The sequence below is a fragment of the Chroicocephalus ridibundus genome, chromosome 1 (genome assembly GCF_963924245.1).
Source record: "Chroicocephalus ridibundus chromosome 1, bChrRid1.1, whole genome shotgun sequence".
NCBI classification, from domain to species: Eukaryota; Metazoa; Chordata; class Aves; order Charadriiformes; family Laridae; genus Chroicocephalus; species Chroicocephalus ridibundus.
Window position 1 is genome coordinate 113,204,177 of NC_086284.1, and position 16,383 is coordinate 113,220,559.

Genomic DNA, 16,383 nt, shown 5'->3' on the forward strand with positions numbered 1-16,383 from the left:
GGTGCGTAGACTATCTTGAAAGCTGAGGTTTGGATAGTGCAGTTGATCCTGATAAAGAAGACACTTATTAAACACAAGTGGAACAGTTGTAAAGAATGCTTTTTGCATTGTGGTCATATTCTCAGCTTTTGGTCTTGTCTAAATAAAAAAACAACACTGTAAGACTGAATTAGGACAAGGCATGAAGACAAATTTCTTTCCAGAAATATAGTTCCCATTTGGGAATACAAAGCCTATGACACTTTGAACTTCTATCATACAGTTTCCTCAATACACTTACAAGAAGATGGCATTTCTTCAAAGCTAAAGCAGCAAACTGAGCTTAGTGTGCAGTCAGTGGCTGACAAATCTGGATTCTTAGCAAGGAACACTGATAACAACAAAACCAAAAAAACCCTGCACTGAGTCACTGCTGTATCCACATGTAGTATGTTCCAGCAAACAGTCCATTTATCAGAGTATTTCCCTCCCCGCAAAGTGTGAAAGCATTAAAGATAGAAGCTTCTCTTTGGAGAGTTGCCTAAATATCACCCTGCCTAGAATGTAACAGGAAAGTCAGTGGAATAATTAGTTCTATCTTTGCTACTCATAAAAGATGAGTCATCAACAATATGAATCAAACTATTAATAGGCTCAGCCATTTGCACATCTGTGCTATACAACAATACATGTGTTTTCTTGTTTCAGCTCAAAGTTTCCGAGACAGGGACTGTCAGTGAGAACAGCTAAGCATGTTGCTGTTAACACTGGTGAAGTGTAAAGACAAAGGTAGGTTAGGTTCCTGGTCTGGACATGAGTTTAGGACAAGACTATACCACCCTCAAGAAAAAAGTGAACTGGGAGATTTTTGAAACTACTTAGGTGGACTACAACTTACACAAAACTGAAACAGTATTGGACCAAGAGTGGAACTCCTTTGAAGAACTTGGCACTTGATTACATTTCTTACTATCAATGACAATTTTATCTATCAGTTGTTATTTCCACTCAGGCTTTGTGTGGTTCTCAGGTCTTCAGCTCTACTAGATGCCCAGAGGCCAGTGAAGCTTTTCCATGCCGTTATAAACCATTCAGTTCTATTGAGTGAACAGAACGCTCTGCCTCATTCGCTGTTTATCAGAGTCAGGTCAGTGATCAGTTCACTTGGGACATTCAGACCCGATACCTCACCTCATCTCATCTCCAGGAATGAAACTACACTGCATGAAAAACAGACTCGTGCAGAACATTGCAGCCTGTCTGCATAACAAGTCTTGCCCTATTCCCTGGAATCGGAAATCACTAACAGGTTACTAAATCTCTCCTTGGTAACAGACTTAGGAACCCGTGCAATCCCTATTTTCCATGTGGCTGTGACTCTGCTGTCTACATATATCCGTTGAAATTGTCATCTGTCAGGAGAAATGCATAATAACAAAGGACAGCAAAGTGAAATTGTTCACTCCTCAGGGCAGGTGAGGAAGACTTGCTTTCAGAGCAACTTCAGAAAAAATGAAAAGTCACCAAAGGAAAATGCTTTGTTTCCTTTAAGGAGCTTCTTTTCAAAAACAAACATGTACTTACTTATACAAACGCAGAAACAAATATAGAACACAGGCACTCTTAATAAGCCAATGGGTGAATTTCTCTAGTAAGTATGAAAAGCAGAAAAAGAAAGATGATTTCTATCACTTTTACTTTGAAAAATGGTATGTCCAGTTTTTCCCTTCTTAAGAATATAGCTATTTCTACTGGAAAAAAGCAGGCTGCAAAGTTGCTATTCTCCGTACACCATCATAAGTATCATTTATTTTCTACGGTGGACACAAAGTTATTTTGAATTTTACATAGCCAGTTTCAGTCCACAGCTGAACTTCAGCCGTAGCTGGGGTCAGCAGACGATTCCTTCATCCACTACTACTCAGCCTTTTCTTCCACTTGGCTATCTGTAAGCATTGTCTCCTATACTATTTTACTTTCAATAGTTTTACTATTGAAATACTTTAAATATCCTGCCGAAACCTCTTCTTTACTGGCATATGATGCCCGATTCCTTCAAATTCTAAACTTCTCTCTTTCCTAATGCAGCAGAAACCAACTTAGATTACGTGCTGTTGCTCACTCTGTCTCAGCCTTAAGCCTCATTTGATTCCCTGGACATAATAACAACAATATTCCCATGGAATTGGAGGATTTGTGTGATAACTTAAAAAATCAGAGATTACTTCTGTTGCTAACAAGAGCTATTCTGCAAGATGTAACTATCTTTGAATAAGAGATACTAGGGTTCCCTTAGGCGATGCAATATGCTGTCTAAGCAGCTTTCAGAGTCTATGTTATAGAGAGATGCAAGTTTAAACACTGTATTTTACTATCTATTATATATTATAGTCAGGATAGACAGACAGTTGAAAGCTACCGGAATTCCTGCAACTGGTATCGCTCAGTCAACCTGTGACAGCCACTGTGGACACCTGCAACGTTCAGTATCAAAAGCTTACCTTGAGTTTTCACTGGATCAGATATTTGGCTTGGGTCACTTAGTCCGTATGCATTAGCTGCCCTCACAAGGAACAGATAAATTGCATTAGGTTTTAGCCCTTTAACTGCAAAACTCTCTGTTTTCACATTTTCAGCTACAGTTTGCCAGCTGCTACCAGATGCATGGCTAAGGATAAAACACACACAACAGCAGGTCAGCACGTGCTTCTTTAAAAACATATTATATATAAGTGTAAGTACAGCAAGATCACATGAGACTCATATACCTGAAGGCCTCAATTATGTAAGAGGTTGGTGTTGCACCTGAATTCAAATTAGGTTGCCATGACAATGTTACTGTATTTCTGCTGACATCTGTAACTTCGGGTTTTGATGGAGCACTAGGAATCAAGTTTGGGTCAGTGGGTCTCGGTGGCTGCACTGGGACTCCAAACTCTAACAAAGGAGAGAGAAATGCTGAGTGTAGACAGGAAGCAGCTGTAAGCTAAGTGCTGTACACATCTGCACTGGAAATTTATGACAGAGTCAGATAACTTCTGCATTTCAATTTCGGATTTTCCTTTATGTATTTTCTCCACGCAGAGAAACCCTACTTGATTTACCTTGGACCTCTATGTATGCACTCCATGTAGCTTCGCCACTTGGGGTTGAAGCAATGCAGGTGTACCGACCAGTGTCGCCCAGCTGAGTGGGAAAAGAGAAGAACAAATATTTGAAACAATCAGGCACTCAGTGGGCTAGAAAAGTAATTACAGCTCTCTGTGTTCCCCCATGAATATGGATAGACGTTATTAGGCTGCAAAAACTTCGAACCAGCAACTTCTTCCCTTAGAAGTTATGATTTCATGTGCTGCAAAATAAAAATGGATACTTATTTCTGAGCATTCATTAAAGAATTGGAAAAGCTGCACATTCTAATGTAATGTTACCTATTCCGTAATGAACAAACTGAAGGCCCATTCTTGTAGCATTTATTCCTTGCTCTGCAGAGGTCCTAACAGATAAACTGAGAAGGAACTCAGATGACAAGACCCCATGCAACTGTCAACCTTCTGCCTAAATAATGCCCAGGGATTTGTCTGGGCTGCAGCACTGGAGAGCATGTCGTCCTTAAAACAAAGCTTAAATATTGCACAGGGCCTTGTGCATATGGGGTTCCCTGTGTTAGTATAAATTTCACTCTACAGCAGACCCAAAAAAGAATCTCCATATGCTATTCTCATCCAGTTCTGAATGTTGGATTATTTGTCCATATGTGACTTAATCGCATTTCAAAAGAGTTTCTTTTTTTCCCCAAAAAGAAATGCTATCCTCCTCAGGTCCCAGAGTCAGCAGATGAGCTGAACGGAAGTGCTCAAAAATCAGAGGTTCAAATTTTAAGCCATTGTAACTTGTAATTGGTAACAGGGCAACTCTAGGGAACATAGTAAAGTGATATATTCATCCCAATTTGAAAAAGTTACTACATTTCAAACCACCAAAATGATAGCAGAGAAGAGCCAGTATGCTAAAAATTAACAATATTTTAAAACATTTTACAGTGTGTGAGGCATGACCAGCAATACTGACCAGGTACTTGCTATAATTCCATAAGGAAGCCAGGTATTTGACAGGTGGTTAACCATTTTAAGCTATGTTTACACTGCCGAGTGAATACGTTTAGAAATTAAAAACTGTTTTGAAAAAGCTGTGTAAATGGCTCTATTACTGCACTATGCTAAACAAAGGGTTTCTTTAAAAACATTTGAAATAATTAGATCATTTTAATCTATTAGTGCTAAAGCCCAAATAATTTAAGGATTCGTCTTACTGAAATACAAGTTTTGCTTTCCCCTTCATGTTTTAAGTACCAAATAATTCCCTTAATTAATACCTCTTGAAAGCATTTTTGCTTATGAAATAATGTGCCCTAGGCAGAATAAGCCAAGGTGTTAAGCATAAAGAATGAACTATCTGAAAGCATGAAGTATCAAATATTTTAATACATTTATTTAACATTCCATTAATTCTAAACGTAGGATTTACTACATCAAAAGTGCCCGGAGGTGAAATAACAAAGTGAAGCAAACAACAAGAAAACCCTTTTGCCCGTTCAAGCTACCTTGGCGTATCGGATCTGTAATGCTCCTGTCTCCAACTGCTTGATGCGAGAGTCCTGGGTAGAAACGAGGATCCCATCCTTTTTCCAGAGGATAGTGGGCATTAAAGTGCCTGTGGCCACGCAGTTCAGTACTAAAGTACCATCTACAGCTACAGTCTGATTCACAGGACCCTGCCGAATGACAGGGGGAGGTCGATCTGCAATCACTGCCAGAAGAAACAACAGGAAAGAGATTTCTGCAACTGGAAGCAATTTTCTAATCATCTAAGCAACAGCAGTTGCTTGAGGCTTTGAAACAAACTAAAGGTAATTAAACAAATAATTGAAGTTGGAGGTATGCATTATTCAGGGCAGGGTGCATTATAATGATGCGGAACTACAGAATTTTAAAATAATACACAACACAGTATTTTCAGAAAGTAAAGAAGCATTACATATTACATAGTGGTATCTGCTAGGCATTCTCCAAATCACTTTATAAAGTGATAATGTAGTGAGAAAGGGCTTCCCAAGTTCTTTGCAAGGCATAGATTTCACCTTCTTGTTCATCTTCCACCACGTAGCAGGCCTGTACAACAGAATTCATACTTCCAGCATTTAAAGACAGAGAAAAAGGAGGTAGGCAGGCAGGGAATAACCTGGCAAATATGTACTTCTTAAAAAAAATCTGTCTACCGTCAACTCATCTTGTTGTTTTCTTGTAGTTTCCTAACTGGGAGATGCCTAGCAGCAAGGTAAAGTAAACACAAAGCTAATGAATAGGACTATATTAAAAAATTTTAAGAAATATTTTTCCACTAGTTTCTGAGTTTTAGTTCTATGATGATTTGATCTGTCAATATGACTTCAAAGTCATAAAAAGAATCCTACAGTGTGTTTGCATCAATTTCAATGCATCTTTCACACAATGAAAATTAAATGTTATTGATGGGTTATTTAATAACTGTGCACAAAAAGGTATAAAGCAGTGTCAGTATTAACAGAAAAAAGAATGATAGTCTACGTGAGTTTTTTTTTCATTATCCAAAGGATAATCAAAAAAAGAGGTACAAGCTATCTTATTGTGTTTCAGTGACCTCCTCTACCTGTACCATTCAACATGACACGGACTGATGATCTGAAAATAGCCACAAGTTTAAATGACATAAATCTGTTCAGTACTATCATGGGGGCTCACGTAATTTAAAAACTGGTTTGGTAGCTGAAATATAAACCTGAAGTTCTGATAATTTGTGAACATCAGATATTTCTAAATTACTTCTCATAACAACAGACAGGGTGTTAAGTACTGCTTGTTTGGGCTAAATTCCAGCTCCCGTAATTTCATTTGCATGTTCAAATGACACTCTGTGTTTTCAAATGCATAATTTACCCTTTACTTCTTGTCCCAACCTGTTGCAATGAACTGCAATGCACTGCGAGGCCATTAGTACCTTTCTCTGCAGAGACAGTAAAAAAAGAAGCTCACTTATAGTTTGTATTTGACAAGTTTGTCAAGAGTTTTGCAGTTGTCAATGGTAAGAGGCTGACCGATCTGTGCTCTATGGGAGAAATCTAATGACACAGAAATCCAAGCCTAATTTAAGCATCACTGAAGCTGACGGTAACTTCTATTACCTTCAGGAATACCAGGGTATCATTCTGCATATCCCACCTTCGCTTTTATAAAAGTACCAAATTATTTTTGTCCAAGTACCAAAATATTGTCACAAGATATTATACAAAACAACTACCCATCAGATCAATGCAGAACATATAGTCATAGTAAAGGAAATATATTTAAATTAATTTGATTTTTTTCCAAGTTCAGCTGGCATAGGTCATTAATAGAAAAAACTCCTGATTTTCTTAATTTTCTTTTTGAAATTTATTTCTGACCGCCATGGCCTTCTCCCCAGTGAAAAATGTATAAAAGTGGATTAAGAAATGTGGCTTTCCACTTGTGAGAAGCCAGAAAGGATGCAGTCCTATTCCTCCAAACAACCTCTATATGGTGGGTGTAAATAAACAATTTTATTCTCCAGGTTCACTGCATGTTTCTAGTGCTGCATTATTTCTATGTTTTCTATAGGGAAAAGGCCTAGTTCATGGAAACTCTTCTCAGACAATAGCTTCCCTCCCCTCAAAGTCTCTCCACGGACTGCACTTATCCACTTTTTCCGTAAGTGCTAACATTATTATTTTTCCTGTGTATCTTTGCTATTAAAAATATGAAGTATTTCTGATAATTGGCAAATTGGCCTCACATCAGCATATATTACTGCTTGCAGTTGTGCTCCCTGTAGTTTTTTCCCAACTGCTCCTAAAAAGGAATGTATAATGATATTCATTGGTATGTTATTCTACTGACTTCCATCCGGGTTGAGGTTTTTTCCTTGCCATACTGCAATATTAAAAAAAACGGGGGAAAAAAGCCAAATGGAGATGCTAAGTAAATATACACACAATAATAGGGACAAAGTGCCAGGCAGCAAGCAATCTGAAAGAAAACTAAGTCTAGTGGGGGAAGCTAAAAAAGGGCCAGATAAGTTAACAGATGTGACAAAAATCCATAAACTGAAGTATACTTATTAAATACAAAATGTAGATGTAGTGTTACACAATATCCAACATTTTAAACTCCTGACAGAGATGGCCAAAACAGTATTTTTACGTTCAAAGACACATACAATCCACATTTATACAAAGCAGATTTCAAAGTAGAGTCATATCATTCCACTGCTGTTTTCAAATGAAAACAAAAATTTGGAAATTTTAAATAAAGGAATCATTACCATCAGTAACTTCCAAGTAGGCTTTTGTTATGATACTTCCTGCAACATTTAAAGTCTGGCAGATATAGTACCCAACATCAGATCTCTGGACATTGGTGATAGTGAGGTCTCCTGTCTGGGAAACTGAAAATCGGCTGGATGACTGAGGGGGCTGGTATGAGAAAAGCAGATTCTACAAGAGGTATAGAAGGAAAGCGGGGGGAAAAAAAAGGGTTAAATAAATTCAAACATCAGTAAACTTAACTTCAATACATCTAAACAAATTCATCTTTTTACATTCTACCTAAAATATTCTGCTCTTCATATCTTAAGCATGTCTATACCACAATGGGAATAGCTTTTATAGGATATTTTGTGATAAAATAGTGCAGATATATACATATAATTGTGTAAGTCTCTTGGGATTGCTCTAACACCCTCTATGGTCAATGCTGGACTTTACACAAAGTTTAAGAGGCATGAGCGAAGACGTGATATGTACGGATACCATAATGGTGCAAGCAACTGTGGTGAACCTAAGTAATTTGCTTTAACACCCTTTTTTAGAACTGACTCCAGGGCATTCTATTTATTTCATTTAAACGCAGATGTTGGTTCACTTATTTGTATTTTAACTTCCGCCTTCCTAAGAATGAAGCAGTTTTTTAAAAAGAGATGCCGTTTACGTCTCTCTAATCATAGAGTTTGTGTTCTATAACAAGTCTTATAATACAGAATGAAATCCTATGGCAGTTTCTACTTAGACAGTTCTGGTATGAAGCACATAGTATTTACCAACAGCGGTCAAAAATCAGAACTGCAATCAAAATAATACAAGTCCTTTACACTCAAGGAAATTCTGAATTTCTACCTCTGTCTGAACAACTTGTGAATTAGAATACTTTAGGGTCACAGAGGCTATTTTTTATCTCTCTTTCTTGCCTAACTACATTTTGCATTTCCAAAAACCATCCAAAGGAATGAGACACAACATCCTCCACTTCACTATTAGCAAACCCTATTCATTGGCTTCCTCCTCCAGTTTCCTCAGTCATCACAAGTGGTCACCACTCAGCAGAGTTAAAAATGAGCCAGAAAAATTACGTACTAAACAACCCTTGGCAAAAAAGAAAAAAAAATCCAGGTCACACAAAAGTACAAGCATAACTTACCGGTATCCTTAACACCATTGAAGATTATCATCTACATTTGGTTAGCAGCCTAGTTGTAGTTAGGTATTTAGACAAAAATGTTGCAAATGGAGTAAAGAAGCCAATCTCTAAGCGTTCTCAATTTCTCTGGCCTATTGTTTTGTAACACAAAGAACCCTGTCATATGCTATTGCACCATTCATTCCTTCATTCACAGGAAAACCAGAATCCCATATTCCTTCTTTCCTTCCAATAAAGAATACTTTGTGTTACATCCCTCCTTCAAAAGATGACTCTGAAAGAAAACTGTGATTCTCTTGCCGTGCTATATTGTGTTTCACCCACTGGCTTTCAAGATCCTTTACAAAGAAGCTGAAAATATTTTTCCCTCCCATTCAAATAAGGAAGCTGGGAGAAAAAGTGACCTATTCAGGTATGACCTGTCAGCCAACTGACTGAGTGGGAAAGTAGATCTCCTTAGCTCCGAACTAGAGTCCTACCCATGCAGTGATGCAGATCAACACAGCAAATGGTTTCATTTGCCAGACACACACAAACAACACGACAAACTAATAGCTGCACCATAAACACAGAGCCAAACGTTCTGAAAATTTGGGAGCGTTTGGGAGTTCAAACGAATTTCAGCATTAGTCATTTCTTCATCCTTAAAAGTTCTCCCTGTTAGGTGAAAAAAATTTTCAGAGTAGTGAAACACAGAATGTTTCGAGTTGTTTCATAGATTTATTTTCACATTCACGGAGAAAATGGGACATTAAGCAAAACACAGATATCCTTTCCAGTAAGGCTGACATCTCCTGGCATGCATATGACTTAGAAGTAGAGAAAAAATATTCAGCATCTCTAAGCTGTACACCTATTTTCCACAGCTTTAAAATAATAATTAAAATATTTTTTTTTCTCATGTGGCATCATCTCTTCAAGAAACTGCCAGGAAGAAGGGACATCTTTCTATATAGAAGGGACAGAAAGGCTGTTTTACCTGACTTCCCTCTCTCCGCCAAAAGATGGCTGGCTGAGGGTTTCCAGTTGCTTCACACTGGAAAGTCACCGTTCTCCCCAGTGCAGCTACCTGATCTCGAGGCTTTACAACAAACTGCGGAGGCTCTGAAAGGAAAATAACAAAAAAAAAAAAAATCACATTACTATCAGAATACCAAAGTTAGCCTATTTGAAAGCACAATTTGCCTACTGATTTAAATGGTGTCAACCAGAATAATTAAGTTTCTTTAATAAGGAGAGGCAGCGCAAAGACACATCAGTCTCTACCAGCCACAGCTTCAGCATCACTCAGATCATCTTTTCTGTTGTTAGACCTCACACTTAAAACTCTGTGTGTCGTGTGCTTTTATTACTGACGACTTATACAAAGAAGTAAGTCCCACTGACTTAATGAGACAACTTGCAGAGCAATGCTCACCAATACACACAAATTTGTTATAATTTGGTTTTTAAAGGAGTACAGCTATAAGAATGGAGAAATCTTTGAAGGACAACTGGCCCACAGGCCACACTTTGTCAAGGGCTGCAATAAACACTGCTAACTATGAATTCAGGCTTACATGCACAAAAGTCATCATCTTTGATTTAGGAAATATGAGGAGAGAAAAAGCCCTTAATTGGTTATATAAGAGACTTTTGATGTAGTCGGGCTCTCAAAAATTTAAAGTCAAAAGCCCCAGAAATACTATTGAACAAATTATATCCATTTCAAATCTTCAGTCCAATTACTGAAGAGGAATGAATTTAAAGGAACAGCAGAGCTAAATGTCTTCCTCATTTACATAGGCAAGGGCATGTTCAAACAAAATATATATGCAAATGAAGGCAAATTTGAAACATCTGCTCAGCCTAACATTATAAATACTGCCAGCATTGTCCAAACTGTTTGATTTATACAGACTTCAACAGCCCCTTTATCCAAGAGTAAATAGAATGTCAAAAAATCTTGTCAGTCACATTTAAAAAAATATCAGCAAAGACAACAGCATTAGATATCTTGATGGGGCCAGTGCAGAAAAAAAACTAGCTTGTTTTATAGGCTCTTAACTCTCACTTCTTGAAAAATGTGCATTAAATGGAAGTACATTTACTTATTCACGTCCAATTTCTTCTGATCATCCGTCCAAAATTAATTATGCTCTCCTCTTCTTTGGGTTGAGAATAAAAGGGATGTTTTGAATCTGACTTTAATAACTCAAATGTGTTTGGTGTGGGTGTGGTTTTTTTCCTTTCAATCATTTCTGTATTTACAAGATTTTCCTTTAAAAAGAGTGTGAATCATAATTTAAAGATATCACTCATTGTGTTTTATAAACATCAAGTAATTGTGGATTTATCTAGAATGAATGCAATAATGCTCAAAATCCTTTCTAAGAAAATTGCTTTCAGTGTTCCTGTGGGCCAATACTTTCAGTTATCCGTTCCTCATGCCTCATGCCTCCGCTCCCTATTGAGTTCATATCAGAATATACTCTTCCTACGACCCTCCTGCTTCAGAATGAATTTTTAAAGCCCAACATATTATTATTTACGTTTGGATGCAAATGACACCTTTCCTAGAATTTCTTTAGATAAGAAACTGCTCAAAACGAAGGTCAGATTGACCTACAGTAATTAGCAGGCTTCAAAACATTTAGCTTTGAAATGTTCAATCAATACCTTGGAAGAAGACGTGGGAAGACTTTGACACGAAAGCATGTTTAATTCAGAACGGAAGGTGAAACTGCTGGGGGTTTGTCACAGGGTTGTAAGGTATGATGGGGAAAATGGAGATGAGGGTGAAGCACCTTTGTTATGCCGTTGGATTGTAACAACAAGAATAAATTTAGCATATAGTTAAATTTAGGGCTTGGCTGGTTCTGTATTAGCCTGTGACACAATGCCACACAAAACAGAACTGAGGGTTTCCAAATCCTGTGCTAGCGCATAGAATTTATAAAGTTTCAGATTTTGTTGAACTTGAGAACGGGTACAGCTATAAACAGATTAAAATGGTTCTGACCACTGGAGAAATGTCTGAATGCTTGTGATTCTAGTACCTGAAGATGACCATTCAGGGACTACTGAACGCAAAAAATGAGAGAAATTCAGTTTTTCAGGTAACCATGGTAGAATTCATAAAATGTAAATAGGTATAGGTTTCTCTAGATATTATTCTAACTATGTATTTTGTATGTATATTATTCTAAATATATATGTGTATTATGCATATGTGTATTATTCTAAATCTATTGCCATTAAGGTAAAAAATAAAAATCCTATTAGCTTCAATGTCAGAAGCATTAAAACAGGGTTAAGTGAAACTTTGTTACTAAATGCCATTCAATGTTCACTGTACTAGAAACATTTTCACTGTTTTAACTTCAGGTTGCGTTCACACCTTGGGTGACATACGTGTGGTATGTGATGTATATACTGTAAAAGATGCTGAAATAATAATCCACTTAAGGAAAGAACAACTTCTGTCTTTGAGACCTTTAAAACAAAAATAATTTTTTATAGAACACTTTAAAGTTCAACTAATGCAGTCATTGAAGAAGGAAGACATTAGGTTTGGCGTGTTACATCATGTACAAACAGACAGAAAGTTAGCAACCCATTACCTTTCTCTTTGCCATTAAGTTACCCATACTTCATGCAGAATTTATTCTGTGCGATGTGTCTTGTCAATAACAAGTAAAAGATGGGAGCTGACTGGTTGAAGGACATGGAAGGGGATGGATGGGAAGGGGAGGAGAAGTTCCCGTCACAGTGATACGATGACTAGAAGATGGCGAATAAAATTTCAACTTACCAGACACAACTAAAAACAAAAACAAAACAAAAAGAAAACATGGAATAAATAAAATTGAATAGACATGAAACAAAGCAAAGAATAAAGCAAAATTAAAAAAAAATAAATAAAAAGGACCCTTGGTAATGACCTTAGAAAGCACACATATATTCTGATATATGAAAAATAGGTTTAGAATGTTAAGCCACATATTTTTTTATTTGATTTTTAAGCACAAGTCTCTATCAAATGCTGAAAGCAGGCTGCAGAGGGAAATGGGTAACAGACTGAAATAATGGTCACACAGTCTGGGTTCTACTCCAAGCCTTTCCAATGAACTGTTGTGTAACCTTGAGTAAAATTTTTTTTTCGTATTATCATTATTTCTCTGCATCAAGAGCTTTCCACGGTAAAATTAACTGGAAATCTCCAGTAAATATCAATCTGCAACATTGCTGAAATGGAACAGTGACGTTTACACCCTTTCCAAAGCATCCAAACATCTACAAATGGAAAATACTTTTCTGAGGCTAGTAGCTATTACAAAGAAGTTTATTAAAAAATTAATAATATGCTGCGGCATTTAGCCCACACACCAATCTCTTTAGTATAGGATCGCTGTATCAAGGTCATAACGCTCACTATTAAACTGCAAATGCAAACTAAACCACAATTAAAATGAATTTGAAAAGAGTCTTAACCCTTTTCTCCCCCTCGCCTCAATTTCACTAAAATATTCAAAACCAGAGATATATTTCAAAATATTACATGTTTCAACAGAAATTCTCAGCGGTAGATTATCCAATATTAACTTATCTTTCAACCATAGTTGAAAATTTTCATGAACTTTGAAATGGCACAGATCTTGGCAGGCTTACTTTGCTTATAAAAGAAAGGTATGCTAGAAAGCACTCCAACCACATATCACTAATTGAAAGAATAGACTGAAAATAAAAACGTAAAAATCATGCATTTTGAAAATACACCCTGATAGTGACAAAAAAGTCAATCAAAAAAGGGTAGCTGGTGTAAGATAATTATAGTAAAATACCTATTTTTAAAATGCATGCTACAAATACCAAGCCCTTCAACACTTTGGTCTTATCGCTTTATGTTGAGAGTAGAACAACTATTGTTCAGGAGGGTACGCTTTCATATCGAGTAGGTAAGCACCTGCAACACACCATCCTCCGATAAAACACATGGAGGAAACTAATAATATCCAGTCTGCCAACATTCATTAGGCATGAGGAATACTGGCTTACTGTTCAAATAAATACAGAGGACTCCAGGTGTATTATTAAAATGAAGTCGAATCAGATATAATATTGGAATTTTGATCATGTCGAAGCCAAGAAGCTGCAACTGAATGCGCCAAAACCAGATCAAAAGAGAACTTGGGTTTGATGTTATTAGATACATTTTTTTTAGGAAATAATCCCAAATGGAGGAAGTTGAAATTACCATTTTTCAAAGATTTGTTTCGATTTTAAGGAAGTATTCTGGATGTACATTAGCTTTCTTTAAGTGTGCGCATTCAGTATTTCTCAGAGAAAATCAGCATGCATATTCTGCTCAGATTATCTGCAAATCTATGATTTGTAATAGGAACAGTCAAGAAATGATATACAAGAATTCCTCAGAGAAATATGCCCATCCCCAAGACTCAGCTCCTAGCTACTCTTGACCATGTGTAAGTATATTTATTACCCAGTAACCACTCCTTTTTAACTGAAAAGCTCTCTACTAAACTTGCAGTTACAGTCTGATCTGCTCTGGAATTAGAAATGCTTCTCCACAAAACACAACTCATATTCTACATGAAAAAGCCTGATAAGAGGCTTAATGGGATGCAATTCTTTCACAGAGGAAATAACTCTAAATTACCAATTCTCCATTACTCAAGTAGTGCCAAAAAGAGAAACATTCAGCCTTCTTGGTAGCAACGCAAAGGTGCCTAAGCCTTCTACTGAAAGCTCACTTGAAAATTTCTAACAGATAGAAATCTGTCTTGGTTGCTCAATTACATTTCTACAAATTAAATTAACTTGTAAGTGCTGAATTTCCATTTTTCTTTTTACCAGATGGTTTTGTTATTGTAGGTCAAAAATAACCCTGTCAAGCAAATGTATTTTTTCACCCACCTGTAAAAACAGAGGGGATACTGATACATGAAAATAAACCCCTGTAGAAACAGGGCATCACATTGGTTGCAAATCTTTGGCAAGGCCAAAGGGTGAAATTTCATAGAAAAATTTAAACAGTTCTGTCAGAGGGACATCATGTGGTTTAAAAGAACAACAATAATAGCAACAACTACAACAAAGACCACTTTCTTAGTTTGATTTACATCCTATTGATATCTAAGGTTACTAAAACTGAGAAGTAAAGAAGTTTTTCCTCTATTATGGCACATTTTATTTGACAGCATTTTCAATTATAAAGTAAATTCATTTTCCCTGTGTTAATCATGGCTTTTCACATGGCAATTAGGAGGGATAACCTGTTTGTAAAGACAGGAAGTTAGCATGCAAAACCACAAATACCAAAGGAATAATATTTTTGCTTTTCAAATAATTTCCTTGACGTGTGAGGTTTTTCAGGGAAGACATGTCCAGTCACTGAACAAAAAACAAAAGAAAAGTGGTTTCCAGACTAGTGACGTGATGTTTTAATGCCTTATTCTTGCCAGCAATTTTATCAACCTCACTGGGACTATTGGTATCATTAAATCCACTCACAGGAGTAGGAATTTGCAGTTTTAGGACTTAAGCTACAGGCTAGTATAGTTGCCAGATGTTAATGGAGCAACTGTTGTATTTGACAGATGTAGTGTTGTAGGGCCATAGGATAATCAGCTTGGAAGCAACCTCGGAGGCCTCTAGTACAACCTCCTGTTCAAGCAGTGTCAGCTATGGGGTCAGACCAGGTTGCACAGGGCTTGATCCAGTTGGGTCTTGAAAACGTCCAAGGACTGAGGACGCACAGCCTCTCTAGGTAACCGGCTCCACTGTTTGACTGTCCACCCAGTGAGAAATTTCTCCTCATATCCAGCCTCGATCTCCCTTGTTTCAATTTAAATCTATTGTCTCTTGTCCTCCCACCATGCACCACTGTGACGAGCCTGGCTCCACCTTACTGACAACCTTCCTGTAGGTATTGGGGGCTGCTGCTGTGTCCCCCCCGAAGCCACCTCTCCTCGAAGCTGTGGAATCACCATTCTCTCAGCCCTTCCTCACAGGTACATATGAGACCTCAACATACTGTGTGTAAGGCCTACATCTCTAAATAACACGTTTTGTAATTCTTCTCACAAAGGTGAATGCAAGTGTTGATCTAGTGTTTATCTATAACTCATTTATTTCCTCATATTTAGAATTAAGTGTTACAGGGTTGTGTCTATTTCTTAGTCTGATATTGGACAAGCTATAAACTTCAAGTACCCCCTTTTTAAAAGCTGTCACAGTAACTATCTATCTCAGAATAAAATTACAGAAATTTTCATTCATTTATACTAATAAGGTGCTTTTGAGATCCTGAGATACAAGGTGGTACTTAACTACTAAACAGTATTTTGTTCTGCATTATAAATACTCAATTATTGTTCTGACTATTACTATTTATGAATATTTTCCAGGTGCTCAAAAGATATCTTGTTATTCAGCTGACACAAGCCAAATACTTTTGATTTAAGCTCAATGTGTTTCATTTTTGATTATTTAAATAAAAATCTTCATGTCTTCAAGGACTGGTTGACACCCATAGAGGCTATAATAAAGGAAGCAAGAAAGTATAATTCTACATGAAAGAAAAGAAACAATCCCAATGTTCAGGCCATTAATTACATGCAAGAATCAAGCTCATATGCAATCTTTAGCTTCTGCATAAATCCTTGTCCATATGACTAATCTAGGAAATGGCAGTCGCAATGAAGTTTACATTGCTTTCAATTAATTTTGTGATACATTAATCCCAGTTCAAGTGAAAAATACCAGAGGTTGAATGTGCCTGTAGAAAGAAACTGTTAGGAGATGGGATGCGAGTATAAGCCTCTGTGCTGGAAGAGACAGCAGAGCTCGGAAGCAGGCATTTCTGATGCGGTTG

At 37.0% G+C, this 16,383-nt stretch overlaps 1 protein-coding gene across 6 annotated transcripts in view; it reads right to left on the reverse strand.

Moving 5' to 3' along the window:
* Positions 1 to 16,383, reverse strand: part of ROBO1 (roundabout guidance receptor 1) — a 740,954-nt gene that overhangs the window by 53,846 nt on the left and 670,725 nt on the right. For all 6 annotated transcript variants that reach the window (XM_063347718.1, XM_063347736.1, XM_063347745.1 and 3 more), the window contains 6 exons: positions 9,487 to 9,611; positions 7,357 to 7,528; positions 4,583 to 4,788; positions 3,084 to 3,165; positions 2,748 to 2,916; positions 2,481 to 2,647 (listed from right to left, as the gene is read on the reverse strand). In XM_063347718.1, the coding sequence (XP_063203788.1) occupies positions 2,481 to 2,647; positions 2,748 to 2,916; positions 3,084 to 3,165; positions 4,583 to 4,788; positions 7,357 to 7,528; positions 9,487 to 9,611 (921 nt within the window). The remainder of the gene's footprint in view (positions 1 to 2,480; positions 2,648 to 2,747; positions 2,917 to 3,083; positions 3,166 to 4,582; positions 4,789 to 7,356; positions 7,529 to 9,486; positions 9,612 to 16,383) is intronic.